This window comes from Nelumbo nucifera, chromosome 3 (genome assembly GCF_055504915.1).
Source record: "Nelumbo nucifera cultivar China Antique chromosome 3, China Antique-T2T, whole genome shotgun sequence".
Classification (NCBI taxonomy): domain Eukaryota; kingdom Viridiplantae; phylum Streptophyta; class Magnoliopsida; order Proteales; family Nelumbonaceae; genus Nelumbo; species Nelumbo nucifera.
Genome location: NC_142651.1, coordinates 64,971,951 through 64,994,622, shown reverse-complemented (window position 1 = coordinate 64,994,622; position 22,672 = coordinate 64,971,951). Strand labels below are relative to the sequence as shown.

The 22,672-nt window shown below is 37.0% G+C and overlaps 1 protein-coding gene across 1 annotated transcript; it reads right to left on the bottom strand.

Annotated features, from left to right (window-relative positions):
* Positions 1-662: 662 nt before the first annotated feature.
* On the bottom strand, positions 663-7,403 carry LOC104587303 (inositol transporter 4-like). Its single transcript, XM_010244853.3, has 7 exons — positions 7,173-7,403; positions 6,647-6,863; positions 5,714-5,784; positions 5,288-5,623; positions 4,809-4,916; positions 4,061-4,663; positions 663-1,342 (listed from the first exon to the last, which is right to left on the bottom strand). The coding sequence occupies exons 2-7, from the start codon at positions 6,777-6,779 to the stop codon at positions 869-871; spliced, it is 1,725 nt and encodes a 574-aa protein (XP_010243155.1). The 5' UTR covers positions 6,780-6,863; positions 7,173-7,403; the 3' UTR covers positions 663-868.
* Positions 7,404-22,672: the final 15,269 nt, after the last annotated feature.

Below are 22,672 nucleotides of genomic sequence, written 5' to 3'. Positions count from 1 at the left end.
TTTTTAGGTGGCAAAACAAACACCTCTTAGTGAAAGGTTGATTAAGTAAATATGTTATAAACTGTAGGGTAGTTTTAAGTAAATCCATGAAGCTATAGAGGTGTTCTAATAAATGACCCTTTTAACAATTTAATGACACTAAAAATCTTGAGGGAGCAGTACTCAATAAGAGAGTTGCAAACTTGTAATTAGGAATGCTCATGGTTTGGTTAACCAAATTGTGAGCCTTTTTTTTACAAACCAAACTGGTGGTACCGGTTTTTGGAAAACTGGTAATCAAAACCAAACCAAAGCTGATCGATTCAGTTAATTGTCAGTTCAGTTCATCGGTTAATTTTTGGTTTTTCAATTTATATATAATAAATAATATTATATATATATAAATATATATTAATAATATACATATATATATATGTATATAATATAGGAATGTAAGTATATTGGTCAGTTTGTTTAACTACCTGTTTTCTTTATTGGTTAACCAAAATTGAACCGATACCTTTGAGTTGTTAAAAATCCCGAACAGACCAATTTGATTAAACAGATTTTTTGGTTTGATCTCATTGATTCGGTTTAGTTTTTTGGTTTTTTGGTTTTTCTTGCTCACCCCTACACGCAATATATCAAGTTCGTCCTAATGCTATAAGGAAAAATGTTTCAAATTGTTTCCCAGCTACAAAAGGAATTTTTTTCCTTCTTTTCGAAAGAAACAAAAGTCAAACTTAACCGTTATTTGGAAAAACAATCATAAAATTGACTCCACACTAACTACTAGTAAGGAAAAGGGAAAAATCCCAAAACCAAAATAAGCTCCCAAAATAAAGATTATAAATACATTAATAAACAGCATACTATGAAATATGAATTATCATTTATTGTCTTGAGCCTCAACTGAACTTTTCTTGAAGGGCCAAGGTTTGAATCCTCTCTGGAGCATCTTCTCCACCTCCTCAAATGGCAATCCTTTGGTTTCAGGTACTAACAAGTAGATAAGAACCAAGGCAGCACCGGAGACTCCAGCAAACAGTAAAAATGTATAGGCTGAGCCTAGCTTCTGTGTTAAAGATAAGAAAGACATGCTCACGATGAGATTTGAAACCCAGTTAGCCACTGCAGCCATCCCTCCACAAAGTCCTCTGTATTTCAAAGGGTATATCTCCGAGTTCACAATCCAAGGGGCTGTTCCCATTCCTGGCGCATAAGAGATAATGTATAACCCTAAGCCCAGCAATGCCAAAACCCCAAATCCAGATGGACATCCTCTAGTGAACCATTGCCGATGTTCTCCTTGGCATCCACTTCTTGAACTGGGGATGGAGACCAAACATGCACCAGGATGATTCTGCATGCATAACAGAGTGAACCCAATAAATAAAAAATTTTGTAACATAAATACTTATTATTATTATTATTATTATTATTATTATTATTATTATTATCATCATCATTTTGGAAAGTGCGGGGAGGATTAAGGGTGTCAATAGACCAGTTTTAGATTGGACCCCGTCCAATCCAAAATCAATTTGAACGAATTGGACAGACCAACAACACATATTGAATTGGACCAATTCGGTCCAAAATATGTCCATCCATAACAAATTTATATTGGATTGGATTAAGCCAATATCTGATCCATTAACATAAGATAAGAATATATGTGTCAGTGAATCAAGTTTGGGTTGAAATCAATCTAAATCAAAATAAATTTGAACAGATTGGACAGTTCAGACATTGAACTGGACCAATCCAAATTGATCTAAAACATTCATTTAATTGAATTGGACCTGATCCATTTATAATAGACTCACATTGGACTGGATCGGATTGCACCAAATCCAGTCCAACTGACATCCCTAAGGAGGATGAAGGTAAAAGGAAGGTAACAGGAAGGTGTAACATACTATCTGATCATGTAAATATGTAGCCAAAAGCTTGATTTACTAAAAAGAAAAGCATACAATTAGTAAGCAATTATTCCGAAAAAATGTATGGAAATTGGATGATTAGTTTTATCCATTACTGATGTTAGAAACTTAGAGTTTTGTGTTTTCGGATTTGCCAGTCTGAGATGCAATTAGATTTTTATTATTTTACTGAAAATACGAAGATATATAATTATTTTGATTAAACAACTGACAAAATAAATTTCAAGAAATAATGAAATTTTCATGATTTCAGGATCAAGCTTTTGAATTTTAATATCAAAACACTACCAGTTTTCTAGTACCTTTTAATCAAAAAGATGATACTATGTATTAATGTATATTTCGTTATACTATTGAAAAATATTTTAAATTTGATAAGTCTAACACTTTAGTTGAATTCATTGATAAATGATGTCCCTTAGGGAATTTTTTAAAATTAAATAGCTAACTTAACGTTATTAAAAAATGACGTCAGAAATATTACATATGTTGTTTTTATTATAAACTGAACAAGAAATTGCATCCTATTAGTCTGTTAGTAATTATTAACTAAGTGGGCTTTCGGATGCATAGAATCGAAGTAATAGTTTTAACTGACGGGGAGTATTTGTTTTAGATTTCGAGAAGAGGGAAAATTGGTCAATTGATCAAGAAATTCATGTGGAGATCAGAAAAAGTTTATTTTCATGGGTATCACTTATCTAGTTAAGTAATATCCATCTCCTAGGTGGATAAAAAACTTTTCCACTTGGGAGAAAGTTGCTCACACTTGAATGGGACAAAAATGCCCCTTTTAATAATTGAATTTTATGACTAAAATGGTCATTACCTTATTTACATGGGAAATAAAAGAACATGAGTAAATGCACTTACCCGGGTAAGTTTTTCCTGAGAAACACTTACCTGGGCAAGTGTATCCACACTGATAAATAACTTACTGAAAAACGAATGGGGCCTAAAAGTAGGGGTGAGTAAGAAAGCGCAAAAATCAAAAACCAACGAAAACTGAATCGGAAAGCCGGTTAATCAAATTAGTAGTTAACCAAACCAACCGATATATATATATATATATATATATATATATATATATTATGTATTGTATATATTATATTTATATTTATATTTTTAAATAGAAATAAATCCACCACTATTTGACTTTTTGAATTTCCCCCTTTCCGCTTTTTGATACCTAAAGGCTAATACCAAAACTGAAAACCTGTGTTTTCCACTTGTTCGTCTTCCTCCCCAGTTCCCCTTGCTTTCCTCCGGCACCAATCATCATCTTCCATCATTTGATGTCGGCATTGGTTGACCGTCGTCTTCTGATGGCCTCACCCCCTCCCTTCAGTGTTATGGCCATGCCAGAAGGCTCAGAACCAAGAACTCTCTCTCTCTCTCTCTCTCTCTCTCACTCTCTCTCTCTCTCTTGCCTGTCATCTCCCTCTGCCGCTCCGTGCCAACCACCAAGCGGCAATACCAGTTGCCGGAAAGCAACAAGCCACCAAAGCCAGACACCAACTACTCCCTCTCCAGTGACACCTATCATCTCTGCTACCTCTCACTTCAGTTTCAGGCAACATCAACCACTCCGGCATCGACAAACCAGCCACCACTTCAGTGTTCATTGTCTAAGTTCGACTTCACGCCTTCAGCTTGTTTAAGGTATTTTTTTTTATTTTTTTGCATAAATATTATTTATAGTGTATTTTTTTATTTTTTGCATAAATATATAGGCCTTCAGGCTTCAGCTTGTTCATTGTCCAAGATTACTGCACAAAAAAAATCAAAGAAGCCGGTTAACCGGTTGCATCGGTTTGATTTTGATTCAAATTATTAGAAAACCGATCAAAACGGTTCAGTTTAGAAAAAAAAAAAAAAAAAAAAAACTCACGGTGAGCACACCTAACTAAAAAGTTTCTCTGGATTGTAGAAAAGGAAAACTTTGATTATATTGGAAATGATATCCAATTGCGTTTGACTAAAATTAGGAAAAGACTGTTCATTCATTCCCATTCTTTTATCTCTTTTATAGAAAAATATTACCTAACTTTTAAATTAACCCTCTCTGATTTTCTTTTTTCCATTATTGATTACAAAGGTAGTGGATCAAAAGAAATACTTAAGACAAAACTTACCTTGTTCGCACAAAACCCACACTGAGGAGATGCTTTCAAGCATGTCATACAAGTCCAAGATGAAGAATCTGGGGCTGTCATGTAACTGGGACAAGTCATGTTCCCACCAAAGTGCATTGAGTCTGATCTACTTATGGTGGGTGAATGAACAGAAGCTTCATTGAACACCACAAACAACAGTAGAAGACAACATATGATGCCAACCATACTAACAAGAAGAAGCCTCCTCCTCCCAAACCTATCAAGGCATAACATGCTAATGATGGTTCCAATAAAATTGAGACCAGATGTAAAGAGAGAGAGCGCCAAGGCCAAAGAGTTGGAAGCGAAACCAGCCAACTGAACAATGGTTGGACTGTAATACATAACTGTATTGATACCCACAAACTGCTGAGCCACTTGACACAGAATACCAGCAGCTAGCCCTCTGCGTACAATCTTGTTACTCCATGCTTTCCTTACTTTGGTGAGGATGTTATCTCCACCAATACAACCTTCCGCTATTTCAGCTTCAACAGACAATCGTAGGGCCTCTTCCTCTTGCTCAACCTCATGAGGTTCATATATTTTATTCAAAATGTTCACAGCTTCCTTTCTCTTGTTCTATTTCATGGAAATATATACAAAGCAAATAGTAAGTATAATAAGAAATTGGTGGATATGATTATGGAGTTAATGCTCTTCACATTAAAACAAATTCATTAATGTATCACATAAGAGATTAACAGATTATAGAAAAAGAAACAACCTCTCTGTAGAGCCATCTAGGGGATTCAGGAAGTGACAGCATCAGTAGACCCTGAATGATTGCTGGAATTCCAGCCACTCCTAACATCCAACGCCAAGTTCCAGGTACCTGAAAGAAGGAAAATTTCATTACAAAGTTATTATCAAGATTTATCACTTCTTTTAGTTATATTAATGTAAGTCGGAATTGGAATCAGAATGGTCCATTCCCATAATCTGTTTGGTTCAGACAGGAATGGGAGTAGGAATTGAAATCAACAAAAATGGGATTTCATTCCCAGGGGGGGGGCAGGGAATGGCCATTCCCTCAAATGGGGAAATGCCATTTCAGCAAGAATGAGGATGGGATTCCAATTCCATCCAACCAAACAGTTGGAATAGGAATAGCCCATTCCGATTCCCATTATAGACCCCTATTCCCACGAACCAAACGGGGCCATAGATTAATGAATGAAACGGTACATGTTGTTTATTGTGTACCTTGGTGAATGCAAGATTGATCAAGTATGACACTAACTGCCCTCCTGTAATTAGCAAACCATTAATACTAACAAGGGCTCCTCTAATTCTAGCTGGAGAAGCTTCTGAAATATAAAGAGGTGCAGTCATAGAAGCCATTCCAACTCCTAAACCCACTAAAATTCTTCCAATAATTATCATCCATGGCCAAAATGAGGCAGCCATGATTACTGCACCGAAAAAGAACAGGACATCAGCCAACAAAATGGATTTCTTTCGTCCATATCTATCGTTGATCCATCCACCAAATGCAGCACCAACTATAGCTCCTGCTACAGCCATGCTGACAATGGTCTCCTGCACAATGAAAATATAAAAATCAGGATGGCATAATAAGGAAGGAGGGTTTTAACTCAATCTCAGTTTGACATCACACTAGAAACTCACCTGTAACACTGTGCTCCCATCAACAGACTCAAAGTTATCTCGTATGTAAAGAAGAGCACCAGAGATAACTCCTACATGCCAGCCAAATAACAAAACTATTTGTTAAGGGTGCTACAGCTAACCTTTATTTTTATGGGCTTTGCACTATATATTTGTATTTGCACTTGGAAGGAGTACAAATACAAATATGTAGAGTGCAAAATCCCGTATTTTGTATTATTTGGCTCAGTTTGGAAAGAGTACAAATACATACAAAATACAAGGTTTTGCACTCTATATATTTGTATTTGTACTCCTTCCAAACTGAGCCTTAGGCTGTGTTTGGTTGCAATACAAATAAATTTGTACTGATACAAAACTATGGCAATACAAATGATTTGAGTGTAAATTCTGACCTATTTTTCAAAATTTATCTTATTTGATTGCAGTATAAATGAAATAAATTAAGACATGAAGCAGAATAAAGTAAAACCCAAAACAAAATTATACGAGATTTTGCATTTTATTCATTTGCATTCCCATGTATTTGTACTAGTGCAAATAAAATTGCACTGCAATCAAACACAGCCTTAAGTTTTAAGGTTAAAGGTTAAAATTTTAGGGGTTTAGGGTTCAAGGCTTAAGGTTAGGGTTTAGGGTTTAAAATTTGAGAGTTTTATCTAACAATCAAGAGAGACTTCAGACTTGGTCTGACCCCGGTAGGAGAATATGTGTTACAGATTTTCATATGTTTACATTAATTATCTAATGAGTGATTCTTGTTCATTCATTTAATAGCAGCGAAGAACTTATAAAGTTGCTACCGAGAGTAAGTTGAAAAAAAAATAATAAATTGAAGATTCGAGCACTGATTATATAATTCATAAATTTATTAGCAAATCAAGCATGAAAATTGCTGACATTCAGAGAAAGAAATTAAGTTGGTTTGGGTACCTGTGTCGTAACCAAAAAGGAGTCCTCCGATCCCAGCTGAGAGGGCAAGACGCAAGATGTAAGGCCGTTTCCAGGAAGTATTCCAGCATTCTATGAATTCTGCTTTGTTGGCTTTGTGAATGCCACCCTCCATTGTATTGTATGTAAAGTGTGAAGATATATACACCCCAACAACTCCTCTCTACTGGAAGTTATATATAATGGAATCAATCAGAACCTGCACATCTCAGAACAATTAGAACTTGAGAGAGGCAGTTAATGTCAAACAATTCAATTACAGTCACTCAATATTTTAAGCTATGTTTGCTTCTTAAGAACCTTCCCTCAACTCTCTGTTTTCTCTAATTTGCAGAAAAGTTTACCTTCACGAAAGCACTCAGTAAGCGATTTTCCTCTCTCTAGGTGAATCTGTTCTTATCTAGAGGGATTGTATATGAGTAAAAGGTGGACGTAGATCTGTTTCAATTCAACCAGCGAAATGAAGATAACATAAGAGAGTAAATAGGGAAGTAGAAGGACGACTAACCTCTGATTGGTGATGTCTACTGGACGAACTTATTGTTTTCCTTCTTCCTTGTGCTTCTCCTACTACTACGGTATTATGATAACGATGAAGAGAAAGAGTAAACAATTTTATGGAAAAAGTGGGGGGATATATTTGGTATCCTATTGAATTTGTGACTCCTAGATATACTTGGAATTGGAAAGTGTGATTAACCGAGTCGAGTTGTACGAATAGATTGCACCGTTGCAGGATTTGGCTTCCCTAATCTATGTATATATTCATAATTGAGTCCGGATTAGCTGCCTAGTTTAGGGGCTGTTTAACCAATATTAAGGCCCCACGTCGACCTTTCATATGGATAGATGAGGAAAGAATCCCATCTTGATCTCAAGCGAATGTGCTGCAATTTAGGGCTTCAAACGGATGGGATCAAATCGGATATGGGTAGATCCAAAATTTGATTAGAAGTTCGTATTGTATCTATTATCTGTATCTATCAGATTCGAATTGAATTTCGATTGCAATCGTATTTTGAATAGTATGAGTTAAAATAAAAATGATCGAAGTAGGGTAAAAGACAAATATATCCCGAGCTTTTAACAATTAACTTAGTATATGTTTAGCATTGATGTCGTTGCTCTAGAAAACGGCGACACATCAATGCTACGTCGGAAAAAATGGTGTTCCAGAAAACGTCTGTTTGTTTGGAACTGTTTTTCCATAAAAAATGGTGCTTTAAGCCACGTCTTGGAAACGGGGAAGGTGTGGTTTAAAGCAATACCGAATTTGGCATTTCCTGGAGCTGCAGCTCATTGCTGCCAACAGGGACATGAGGTGGCCGTGACAGGGACATGACGTGGCATTGCCGCATTGGATAATAGGTACCGGTGCTGAAAACGTTTACTGAAGCATTGGTACAAGAAAACGTTGCTGTTGCTCCAGGAAATGTCCTACTTGATAGCAATATTTCCAAACAAAAGAAAGACATTGTTTCCTCAGAAAACGGTGCTTCCAATCCACACATCAGCAGCACCGTACTGAGAAAATGGTGCTGTATTTGCAGCATTGATGCCAAACATATACTTAAATATACCCTGAAGTTTTAAAATGGGCATAAAAGATAGAAACGTTAATCTATTAACCTCATATTGGACTTAAAAACACGCATACCTAATGGATAGAAATGTTAAAGATCCATTTATATATGTCATCATGTAGTATGTCTTTGCTTCCGTTTATGTTTATTGAATAAATGTTTGTACTTTATTTGCTGGTAAAACCGAAAAATGCAATAATTGCAACCGTTTATAACAACTAGGCACCACTTCAGCATAACAGTAAATAAACACCTATCTGCTTGTTGAAGCTTCAAAAAGTAACTTTTACAAACGGCCGACATGCATGCAGATAAACCATTTTTTACATTTTTTATATATGCAGAAGAGCAAGAGAGAGAAAATGTTGAGCTATCAATAAACGTTTACTGAATAGACGTAAAGGAACCAAACACCCTCGTAATCCCTTTAAAATTTTAAAATCCTTATTTTGCCCTTCCATGCCTTATCAATAGTTGAGATGGATGCATAAATTTTTCAAAGACCCGGTCTTTTTTTAGCAAACAGAGAGATAAATGGTTGCACTCCAATTTGCACAGTGATAACCAAATATGTATTAACTTTTAAGTAGAGCCAGTTACTGTCTTACTGAATGGACAAAATTCTATAAGCTAGAGAGGCTGATTTCTTTAACTGCAATAAAAGTTGGGTGGCTCACATGGACATTAGCTTTGGACCATTGTCAGGCATCCCCATCCCCACAGCTAGGGCAGCATCCAGTTGAGTATGTGGTGCAGGTCCCATAAATGCCCCATTCCTGGAAGATCTTCATCCAGGGGCAGGGGTTTCCTCTCCTCATCTGGCTTCCAAAGCTCTTCATACACAGCATCATTGCCTTTGAGAAGGAACTTCACTCAGCTAGAGGAATTGTGAGAAAACCTTCTCTTCTTCACTGTTGGGGGAAATCTCCAGCAAAGCTATCATGGTTGAAGAGGTAAGCTGCCACTTCACGGATACCAGTTTATCCAACTTGAACCAAGCATTTCAAAACAAGCTCTTGCCAGAAAAGCCTTTTGCGTTATTCAATATTGCAAATGGTTCTGTTTGAAAATTTGAAGAATAATAAACTCGGGTATGTTTAAGTCAATTAGTGAAAATTCAGGGTATATTTAAGTCTTTTACCTTATATAGTATTAACAAAATGAAAAAGTTAACTTGATATTATGTTTCATCTTTCATGAACAAAATTACTAGTATTAAACTTGAAATGGGGCGGGTACCATGCTCTATCCCTGTACCCAATTCCGATAGGGAGGAAAAATGAACCTCTACCCTCCATTTCATTTTTTTAATTAATTAAAAGCATGCTTTGAGAAAACAGATTCACTTGAATGGCATTATTTAGGGCTGTCAAGAGGTGGATACCATACTCTATCCCTGTCCCCATTCCAGTATATGTAATGGCATTATTTAGGGCTGTTAATGGGTCGGGTCTAGGTAGAACCAGTCCACTAGTCCTGAACCAATTATTAATGGGGACAGAATCAAAGAACTAGAACTGTGCCGGTTAATAGTTGAGTCTATCAGGTCCAGACCTAATCTAATATACTGAAAACTATATTTTTTTATTTAAATTATAACTTAAATTTTAAATTTTGATAATATATCCTTAATAAAATTGATAAAAAAAGACTAAATTATTTATATGTTAACAAATTATGGGAAGATTTTTTAAAGTATCTCTATGGTTTAGGAAATTGACTAACTCTACCCTTACTATTTACATATTGTCTTAAAGTATCCTTAAGTTTTTTGACAATTGTCTAAAACCTACCTTGTTAACTTTCCGTCACATTCCATTTATGTGATATTTTTTGAAAATTCTTAAAATACCCTTTTAAAAATTCCTAAAATTAGTAAACCTTTGAATTCCTAAAATATTTGACCAGCCCCTTGCTTCAGATGCCGAGAATAGAACGATTCTGGGTTGAGATCGATTATTGGTTTTAGGTAAGACTATCTGAACAAATGTTTTGTCTGCATAGTTGGAATGTTTCGTTCTCAAGTACTTCACTCTGAGCTTCTTACTATGATCCTTAACCGATATCCTTGCATTTATGGCATTGGGGCAGGTTCAGGGCGGGGATCATATTCCCCGTCCCCGACCCCGATTATAAAAGTAACCCCATCCCCATTCCTGTTCTCCGCTAGGGATGAAATTTGTCCTCCATCCCCGATCCCCCAACAGGGATGGGTTCTCTATAGAGACCCGAATCCTCGAATTTTTTTTAGATAACAGTATTTATTTAAAAAATAAATTTACTTAAAATAAATAAAAATGTTAAATTAGAAATCATTGTCCCCGTCCCCAACCCCAACCCCGATCAGGGATTCCCATTAATCCTTATCGCCGTCCCCGCCCCACCAAAACAATCCCCATCCCTAACCCCATCAGGTCAGGGAAGTCGGGTCCCCGTCGGGGATGGAGAAAATTGCCATCCCTACTTACATTATGTATCTCGATGTCTCTCTCTATGCCCTCGCATAATGAACAATACCCTCATCGTGGTCTCAGCTCTCTATAAATCCACTTTGTGCTCCATTGACCTCTCTATATCTAAATTCTTCTCTCATGTGGGCCTCACCAATTTGGTTCTGAATTGCAGCGGCGAAGAATATGGAAAAGCTAAGCCTTGTCAGGTGTAAATCAATTTCGGACTCAAGGATGGGTGTATTGCGGTTGGATGTAGGAAGCTGAGGGTTATCAACCTCAAGTGGTGTTTGGATGTCACTAATTTTATTGTTGGTTAAGGCGTTTGTTTGGTATCATTGTTGTTGCTCTAGAAAATGGCGTTACATCAGAAAAAAATGGTATTCCAGAAAACGGGTATTTGTTTGGAACTGTTTTTCCATAAAAAACGATGCTCCAAGTAATGCCTTGGAAATCAGGAAGGCATGGCTTGGAGCAACGTCAAATTTGACGTTTCCTGGAACTACAGCTCGTTGCTACCAACAAGGATGTGAGGTGGCAGTAATATGGCACTAGATAATGGATACCAGTGCTAAAAACATTTCTTAGAGCATACAGAAAAAATTACTATTGTTCCTATCCTATCTGACAGCAACGATTCTAAACAAAAAGAAAAAAAAAAGACACCACGTTTTCTTAGAAAACAATGTACATCAGCAGCACCGTTTCTTCATACTTCTTTTCTAAGCTATCATGTAGAAATGCTGCTTTCTTCTCTGTTCATATCCTTTTCACCAAAAATAGAATTTTTTTTTTTGTATTATTATTGAATAGAAATATCACTTGGTGATAGCTTTCATTCTTTTCTATTAATTATTTGTTTGCTTTTATTTTCTTCTTTTGCATTCTAGATTGCTCCGCTTTATTGTTCTATTCTGCATATGCTGAACTAAAAGGTTGCCACCGTCTGTTTGGGGTTTCCGTAGCCAACAACCACAACAATTACCAACATTGCCGCAGACTCATTGGATTCCAGCCACCAGCCAGCGGTGCCCCCAATCGCTCTGTCTCGGGTGGCTAGAGGATTAGTGCAATCATCCTCGGCAAACAGACCCAAGTGGAGAACTCTCTCTGCCTTACAGTCATCCTCTTCACCCTTCCAATGCACCCAAACTATCATAGGGGTGAGCACTATTTGGTTAAAACCATAAAACCGAATTGAAAATTTCAATTTCGGTTTTTTCAGTTTTTGGTTTCAAATTTTAGAATTAGAATTTCGGTTAACCGAATTAATTGAAATTATATATAATATATAATATATAATATGTAACATAAAATATATAAAATATTATATATTCATATATTAATACATAATATACTGAAATTTGATTTCATAATATATATTATATGTTATAATATATATAATAGAGTATATACTATTAAAATTTGGTTTTAACCGAAATAACCAAAAATTCGGTTTCAGTTATATTTTGTTTTTTCTAAATTTCGGTTTCAGTTTCGATTTTTATTTTTTTAATTCGATTTACTTGGCTCGGTTTTTAACCAAATAAATCGAATGCTCACCCCTAATCATACAGTTCTTGAAATTTTTCATCAGTTGGGTTTTATTTTGAAAGTATGAGAAATAATGGAAGGCAAATTTGACATTTCTTTTTTTCCTTTAGTGTTTAACAACAATGTCAATTATCAGAAAAATTATGGGTATTTTAAGACAATATATAAACAATAAGGGTAGAGTTCATCAATTTCCTAAACCATAGGGATACTTTAAGAAATTTGCCCATACTAAAAACTATGTTCTTCTTCTTAGCAATTTTAACTATTGTTATTATTATCTTATTTATTATCTATCAAATCTAACCATTATGAACACAAAATATGATAAAAATTATAAGAAAATAGACAAAATCTGAAACTAGAACCGTTACAATTGATTCAGTCAATTTGAGTCCCTCAAGTAGACCCAATCCATTGTATACATACATATACATACATACTTACATACATACATACATACACATACATACATACATACATAAATACATACATACATACTTACTTACTTACTTACTTACCCTATTATAATGTTCTTCATTTTCTCTTTGCAAGAATAGAAAAGAAATTTTAGGCTCAGGTCTAGGTTTTGTTTTCTGGCATAGGCTAAGCTTAGGCCTTACTCACATTTACATACATATCATTTTACATATTTATATATGTTGTTTTATATTATAACACCTATAATACATATTATATATAAAATTACATTTTATAAAATGTACAAAATAAATTTTATACACATTTTATGTTATATAATATAAAATAGTATATTATTTAATACTTTATACATAAAAGTCAAAGCCCATTATCACTGATAACCCTGCATTTTGATGCCTTAAGGGCATCAATTTAGGGGTATTTTTGGCCTTACAATAGACAAAGTGCACTCTTTTCCTAGTTAAAATCAATTATGTGACTTCTGAGGGTTTTTGTGCAAATTATGTAGAAATTTGGAAAGTTTTCTAGGCTATAGTGTAGTTTTTGGGAAGTTGGTGTGAAGACCAGCTGAGAGAGGGGGTGTTTTTGCAAAGAACTGAGAACAGGAGGGTGCTTCCTATCTGCTAAACCCAGTTGGCGCCCATCCTATTGCATTACCATGCTCCCCTCTCCTTAGCAAACCCTAGGGAGCCTTTTTAACCTAATCTTTTCACTCTTATCAAACCCTAGCCGCCCTTAGGTGTTTAATCTCCACCCTCCACCTCTTTTAATCTCAATCACTCATTTTAGGGCTCTCCTTTATAGAATTTAAACCCCGGGTGCCACCTATTCTATTAATCCTCACCATTCAGCTCCCCACCATCAAATCTCAGCCACTCCCTCCATCTTATATCCCAACCATTGAATCTAGGGCACTACCTATTCTTTTAATCTTAACCCTTCAACCCTAAATGTTCTAATCTATACCCTCCATTTCTAGGCATCCAAATCTCAGCCCTACATAATATTGGGTGCCCTCTCCTTCCATTTTCAGCCATAGTATCACCCCAAAACCATCTTAGCCATCCATTAGAAACCCTAGGGCGTCCCTAACTTTGCTAAATCCCAACTGCCGCCCCTATCTTTCTCCCTATTTCTAGTTGTATCCACCCTTCTCTATAAAAAGGACCCTAGGGGCCCTGGAGAAGGGGTTGGTCAATTCACCCAATTAACAAGGCAAAGGTTTCTTGAGGAGTTCAAGGGTTGTAGAAGGGGAGGATGCCCAGATCTTATCAGGAGGGGTTCCTGCAAGCTATTCATTGGGGATTCTTTTGATTCATGCTTAACTAACCTTACAAAGGTACTTGAAAGGTGTATAGAAAAGAACCTCGTGCTGAATTATGAAAAATGCCATTTCATGGTCGACCAGGGCATCATTCTAGGGCATGTAGTCTCTTCTAAGAGAATCAAATTTGATAAAGCAAAAGTATATGTTATTAAATCCCTGCCCTATCCCATGAACACTCGGGAAGTTCGATCTTTCCTTGGACATGCAGGATTCTATCGGAGATTCATCAAGGATTTCTCTAAGATAACTCGCCCCTTATGTAATTTACTACAGAAAGATGTGATGTTTGATTTTGACGAAGGGTGCAGGGCAGCCTTTGATAAGTTGAAAGAATTGTTGACTTCAGCCCCAGTCATCCAGCCACCGAATTGGGATCTTTCCTTTGAGATTATGTGCGACGCAAGCAATTTTGCCATCGGTGCTGTTCTAGGACAGAGGGTTGGTAGAGCCGCTCATGCAATATATTATGCTTCAAGGACCCTTGATGCTGCCCAATGCAATTATTCAACAATAGAGAAGGAACTCTTGGCTGTAGTTTTTGCCTTAGAAAAATTCTGTTCATATTTATTGGGTACTAAGGTGATTGTTTATTCTAATCATGCAGCCCTAAAATATTTGCTCACTAAGAAAGAAGCAAATCCAAGGCTTATCCGCTGGATTCTCCTGCTACAAGAATTTAACCTCGAAATCCGTGACAAGAAGGGTGCAGAAAATTTGGTTGCAAATCATCTTAGTAGGCTGACTACAAGTGAAGAGGCAACACCCTTGGAAGACGAGTTCCCAGACGAGCACCTTTTCACGATTCAAGAAGGAACTCCATGGTATCTCTCGAAAGTTCGATCAGGGAAGGCATGAAACTCTGTCTCCCCACCCACCTTCCACCGCATCAGGGAAGTTTGTTTTTTTTTCCTTCTTCTTGTTTTTGCATTTATTGTTTAGTAGTTTCCATCTTTTATTAAGTTTTAAGTGTGGGTGGGGGGGGGGAGTACAGGCTTTAATCGTTTTATTTCAGTCCAAAAAAAAAACTCAACTCTTTTGAACTCAATTGAAACAATATTTTGGAAAATTCTTATGAACCTAGTAATGGGGTGCAAGTAAGAAGTACACAACCTATCTAAAGTCATTCCCTTTGAAGCTAGTCCTAAATTTAGGTTTAAGTAAATAGGGCAAACATTGCTACAATTGGTAGGATGGAGCATAAAATGCACCTACCAGCCAAGTCATCTGATAGTAGGACGGAGCATAAAATGCACCTACTAGCTAGCAATTCAAACAGTAGGATGGAGCATAAAATGCACCTACTGACCAAGTAATCCAAGAGTGAGATGGAGCATAAAATGCAGTCACTCCTTCAGAAGAAAAACAAAGAAAACAAAAAGAGAGAGAAGAGAAAGATGTTTCCCTAGTTTACTACCTGGTTTGTAGTAGCAAAAATTGGATTGACTGATGAATGAGTCGTGTATAACTTGGTTGTGCTCATTTAAAGGTTCGCAATAATTAGCCTAGAATATTTGTGGAGAAAGATGAAGGAGAGTTGAGTGTGAAAATTGGTAAGATAGCTAGTTTATTCTTGTTTTTTTTTTTTTTTTGAATTCTGACTTACCCGAGGATGGGCAAGGTTTTAAGTGTGGGGGGATTTGATGAGAATAAAATTTGTCATATCTTTATCCCTCAATATTTAGTATTTTACACTTAATTGGTACCTAATTGGACTCATTAGTCTTGTATTTCGATTCAGGGCAAGCAATAAGGCGATTGGAAGAAAAACAAGGCTAATCAGATGATTTTGCACAGTTTCGGCACCGGTCAGTGATCTAGGCATAACTTTCAATTTCAAACTCCAATTGGGACAATTCAAGAAGCATTGGAAAGATAAGGAAAAGGCCCACAACTTTTTTGTTTTGGGTATTGACAGCATCGGTCCACATCGAAGAATAATTCGGGCCCAAAGTTGGAGCAATTTCGCAGCAAGGCCCATTTCACAAGCTAAGAAAATTTCGCAGAAAAGTCTTGAAGCAAGCTCGAATTGTTAAAGAATCCCTGTTCGAATTCAAGATCCAAGAGTCCCATTAGAATAGAAGTTGAATGTAATCTCAATAAAAGAGTTTTATCAGATTTAAATTTTCAAATTGTAATCCTAGAAAGATAAGAGATAAGAGTTAGGTAGGATAAGTTCAAATTAGACTAGGACTTTCCAGTTTGAGGATAATCTCCTTAAGGGAGTTGGAGAGCAGCCCTCTCCCCAACCCTATATAAAGGGGGGCGGACCAGCACCCAAGGCATGAATTCCTCAAAGAGAGCTTCAGTTTTCAGAGAGAGAAATCAGCAACCAAGGAGGAAGAAGCAAGAGTTTGCCCCCACTTTCTCATCTGGAAGCTGCGATTTCATCATGGAGTGTCTGTAAGTTTTTATTTCTGGTTGAAGGGTTAGGGAAGCCTTGATTCTGTAACATTGCAAGATCTAATTGATTTTTATTTCAGTTCATTGTTTATGGGTATTCATATGTTTTCTGTGAATTAACTGTGAGGATTATTTTCGTTGATTAAGCAAGAAGGGCCCATTGCTCATTCAATGGAAATAATCTATGGCCGATTGAACCTCCAGTTTCGTATATGATTGGTAGGTTCAATTAGGGTGGCAACTAACAGAAATTGATTGCAAAAAAGTTTTCGATCTATGTTAGGAAAATGTATGATTTGGTTTAAACGGTCCGAGCTTGTGAGATCGCTGACCAGAATTGGGTTTCTCCCCTCTTAATGCTATTAGTAGATTAAATCCTAAGAACTTGTTTAGGACTGTCTATTGATAAGGGAAGCAACCAAAGAGCTTGTTTTGGTTGTCGACTAATACGAGTAGAGGCTGGCTGTTAGAGCTTGTTAACAGCTATAACCAATTTGTTCGTAAACATATGAACCTATCCTTGCATCGATGATCAATGATAAGGATCAAGGCTGAACTTGTCCCTTCAACTGGAAGCCATCTCCCATCGATTTAATATTTGTTTTCTGTTATTTTCTTCTATTTTCTTATTTTCCTTAGCTTTACAACCCCCCCTTAATCCATCTACTTGGAAATAAATCCACCCAATCCTTGTGGAGAATGACCTTGCTCATCACTATCTGCAAATTATTAACCTAGAGCAAGACTATTTATCTTTGGTTGGGTTCGACACCCACCAAATTTTGGCATCGTTGCTGGGGATTGGCGTCCTAAGAAGGTTTATTTCCTTGAGTTTGGTTTATGCCTCACTCTTCTCGTGTAGGTGAACTTCACTGTGACCCTGAGATCGAGAACACAGTTCGCCACTTGAGGAAAGAAGCCAAGCAACGCCGCAACCAATCGGCATCGTTCCCAACTCCCGGCGTGAAGTCGGCTACAAAAATCGTTGAGCCATCCAATCATCCTGAAGAAGAAGTCATGGCCAACAATGAAGAGAGAACCCTTAGAGAGCTAGCCGCACCGGATCTGCACCAACAACCTCTTTGCATCGAATATGCAGATCTAGCTGTACCCTTCGAAATCAAATGTGGTCTTATACACTTACTCCCTACTTTTCATGGACTTACAGGTGAAGACCCTCACAAACACCTAAAAGAATTCCATGTAGTATGCTCAAGCATGAAGCCTCAAGGTGTTACCGAGGAACAAATCAAACTGCGCGCCTTTAACAAAATAGTATAAAAATATCGTTCCCACGAGGATTTAACAAAATAAGTATTAGAACTACAGCCTTCCCTAATTATTTGGACAATCGAATTTTATATTTGAGAATAAGAACTAATGACAAAACAGAAATAGGAAAACAAGAGCAGAAGTAATAATGTTGAAGTATGTAACGATTGGTTGAATTCGTTAGGGCTTTCGGTCCACCTAACCATTCCAATGAATATTAATGGATGAGATTATCCAAGATAATTTGTCATTCCCATAAGCTGAAGTCTTTCCAATTTTATTTAATATTCTCTCTCGAGATATACTAAAACTACTTCTATCAGGTAACCCCTCGATCTCTCGACTAGAGTTCTCAAAATAGAAGCGCATTAAGTCCCAGGAAAAGCTATTATATTCAGATGAATCATGTGTATATACCCCTATATACCATTCAATCCACATTATGAATTATGTGGTCAGCTATGTGAATTCCTCTCTCGATTCATTCACATACGCCTGATCAATTAAGAGATGGTCACTCATAATAGCATTAAACAAGATAATTCATAGACTATATGGAAATAACGATCTTGAATAAATCAGAATAAAAATATATTCATTGATAGGACTAGGCTTTCCACAACCCTAACTACAGATAAATTAGTTCATACTAGTAGAAATAAAACAAACAAGAGGAAAGAAAGAACTCATGGTTTCGCCCTTGGATTTGAGATCTCCTCTTCTCCTTGCCGCCACGTCCTTCTTGCAGACTTCTTGCTTGATAGCTGGATTGCTCCTCTACTTCTTGATGCCTCTCTAGTCCGCCCCCTACCCCTTTATATAGCTTAAGGGGAGGGGGTGGTCTCCTACTCTTTCTTGAAGTTAATCTCTCAAAAATAGAAAGTCCTAGTCTAATCCTACTCTTATCTCTTTATCTAATGAACTCAATCTCTTTATCTTTATGGGATTACATCATAAATTTAGATTTGATAAGACTGTTCTTAGTTTCTTGTTCTTGGATTCGTATTAGACCTCCTCTACGAATTGGGCTGCTGCCAGGCTTTTCTACAAGTTGGGCTTAGGCTGCGGATTGGGCCTTCCTACGAATTTGCCCCGATTTCGGGCCTAGATTTGACTTCGATGCAGGCCGAATATGTGAAATCCCAAAACATTAAAGTTGTGGATTTTTCTCTTATCTTTCCAGTGAGTCTTGAATCATCCCAATCGGTTTTCGGATACGAGAGTTAGGCCCAGTGAAGGAATGGGATATCCATCACATGGACGCCCAAATCTTGCGGAATAGATAGGGCGAATTTCAAAAATTTTTCTCCCATCTTTGCAGGGAATTGAATTCCCTATTTCAGAAAACATATTTTCAAGGATCAATCTTGAATCAAGAACCAAATCAGATCTGAACCAAAAGAAGTAGGAGGGAGGATATACCTGATACAGAGAATCAATATCTCCCAATGGAGGTGTTCACGCCCAAGGAAGGATCCAAAATCTGCTCCCACTGAAGATGGCGCAGTGAAGGATGGAGCAAAATCAGCAACGTTCTTCCAAAAGAACTTGACCCTTCGCAAGAATCAACTAGATGGCTTGTGGGTACAGCCCCAACCAATCTTTTCCCAAAAGATTGGAATCAAGATCAAATCTTGATTTCTCCCAAGAACTGGAGATCGAACTAAAGGGAGTGGCAATGATAGGAAGGAGGCGGCAGGAGAGAATTCGCAGTATGCAGGAAATCTCTCTTTCTGTGATTTCTTTGCTCTGAAGAGAATTGAACCTCAATCACCACAAAACTATATTCGCCTCTTTCTTCTTTCATAATCTTAAAGGGATCAACTCCTAATCAGATTAAGAGTTGCTAATCCAAATCATATTTGGGTTAGAAGTCCCTTTAAGTGATAAGGGATAATCCTTATCTTATCTGTAGATCAGATCAGCCATCTCCTAATCTAATTAGGAGGTTTCCAGATCTAAATCTCATTTAGATCTTGGACTTTCTAAGTGGATAGGGTCTAAGCCCAATCCCATCAGCTGATCCACTTCAGAATTCGCCCCCTTTAATTGACTGATCAAATCAGCCCAGTTCAAAATGGGCTTGAGGCCCATTTAAGGTTATGTACTCAATTAGCCTTCCAAACTGCTACCCAATTAGGCTTCCTTGTATAGCGTGGGACCCAAACATTGATCTACACATCAGCCACATGGGTTCAGCCCAGCCTTTGTTACAAGGCCTGGCCGAATACACTGTTATGGGCAGTGCACCCCCTGAATCCCATCTTATGGGCTCTATGGGCCCAACACTTACCCTAAGTGGTCCTTGGGCCAAGCCACCTTGTAACACCTAGGGACTGTGGGCAGATGCAAGATTAGCCCATCAGGTATTATCCTCAATGGTCTTACACTTAACCTCTCAGCCCATAATGATCATACACTGCCCGATAAGAGAGGACCTCTCCCTCGGCTGCAAGGAACAGTGTTGCACTCTCTACTTATATGGATCCCGGGAATTAAAACCTTTTGCAAACATTTTAGAAACCATAATATATACTTCTATATCTCATATAAAATATACTTTGCAAAAACAAATCTCAACGGTTGAAATCGGCTGCCGGCAGTCTTGGTTTCCATTAGAGAGAGTGCATCCCCGATCATTACCTTTGTCCGACAAAGGGGTTGATCCTTTCACTATGATCACCCACTCAGATGAATTCTCGGATTTTCCCAACATACCCAGGTTTTGACTCTTGCTAAGGATCTCACTGATTGGTACATCAAAGACAGCCCAATCCGACATCTAGTGTAGTATCATAATCGAGTGTAGGGGTTAGGTGTAACTTTTCAGTTTTGCCCATCTATCTCCAAGGTCCAGGGCAATACTGGAAATCTGGTCCGGTTCAAAGGTTCTATTAATCCTACACTGTATGTGCCTAGGGTCTCACCCTGGCAGTTGAGACAGGCCACCCCAACCGACTTGGTGGCACTACAGTGTTAGCCTTGTCAGGATAGATCTCCCCAGACCGATCCACTGGCTGTGAACATTCTAAACTAACACGAGTCTCATTAAGTGTCCAGTTTAAGGGTATTACATAGAAACATACCAAGGGAATATGAATCAAATATACACTTTTATTCATTTACAATAAATCCATAAAGTACATCATTCTTGATTGAAGCTAAGGGCATACAAAACTATCTAACACCCAGATTATTGAACAGTGCCGAAATTGTGAAAAATCATCCGATTTGCCTTTCTTTGCTCCTGAAGCCTTTTTTTCATGCCCTAAACCGAATTACAAAAAATATGAGTCCAATTATGTACTAATTAAGTATGCAAGACAAAATATTTGGGGATAAAAATGTGATAAATTCTACTCTCATTAGGATTCTTATAATACACATATGCTACTTCCTTTTGCGAATCTCCTAGATTGACATGGCACGGATGACGTTGATACTAATCTCATGTGTATTTTCTAATCCTATTGGGCATTTTGTCATATGCGGCGCCGGTGAAGCACGCGTTTCTGTGTTCTCCCTTGGTTTGCGATGGACTTGAGCTCATCGCAGGTTTGTAATGACTCTGAGTTCATCGCAAACTCGCGGTGGTTCATGCTCACTGCACATTTGCGACGAATCTAAGCTCATCACGGGTACCTTTGTGGCATTGGTTTAGCACCTTCTGTGCTATTACGGTTGTGGTAATCAACATGTACCTACAGAAGGCTAACTGGTTCACAACTAAACTTCACAGTATTACTCTTAAGGATGGCTCGGTGATTCATGAATAGTAAGACATTATTTGAGAGGCAACTAAGTAGGGGTGATCATTTCAGCCTGGCCCAAAAATTTTGGGCTTGGGCCTGGGTTTTGTGTTTAGGCCTGGCCCGGCCCAACCCACATATATTTAAACTTACACATTTTGTGTATAATGTATACATGTTATTTTACATTATATTATATATTTTTATATACAAATATTATAACATGACATTTATAATTTATATTATATTATATATTATATATTATATAATATATAATATAAAAGTTTATATGCATGTTATGTCATTTAATATAAAATATTATAGATATGTAATGTTTTATATATGAAAGACATTGGCTCGAAATCAAGTCTAGCCCGGCCTGGGCCCATATAGACCTGGGCTAGGGCTTATGTTATAGGCCCAGAACCCCAGGCCAGGCTGGGCCTGGGCCTAAACTATAACCCTTATCATAAGTGCAAAGCTCGGTCCGAGCCCGGCCCATTCCAACCCATTATCACCCCTACAACTAAGTACTACAACAATATCCTAACTACGGAATCGTGTACGGTCCATGACCAATTATTTCATATAATTCCTCTTTGTATCATTGAGGTTGAGAGTGCAGCTTTACTTGATTTTCTAAATTATGAGGTAATTCGTACAACAATTTCCTCCCTCTCTTAGGACAGCTCTCCATGTCTAGATGGTTTCGATACAAATATTTTTTATTTACAACATTTATTTTTTTAATATAACTAATAATACTAAAGATGTACAATAACTTTCTAGAAAATTTCTATATTTTTGATAACTTATATATTTCTATATGATTTTCAATTTTTTATTATTTAATGGTACATAAATGTATCTAATAGGTGATGATGATGCAACATCATCATACCAATTGCTGGAAAACATCATCATATCAAAGGATGATACACATGGCAATTTCACTTAACCAGTTTGCTCTATAAAGTAATGATACATCATCATTATCATTTTATTTATGTTCATTTTTGTTGCATCATCATCATGATCATTGCTACTACTACTATTATGATTGCACATGGGTATTATTATTACTATTATTATTTTTATTTTTATCATATAATTTTTGACATCACAAGTTGGCTTGTTTGAGTAAAAGGGATATATGATTTCAATTGACTTTTAGAATATTGGTTTCTTATTAGTACTTTTTTAATTTTGTGGTTACTTAATCTATTAACTTA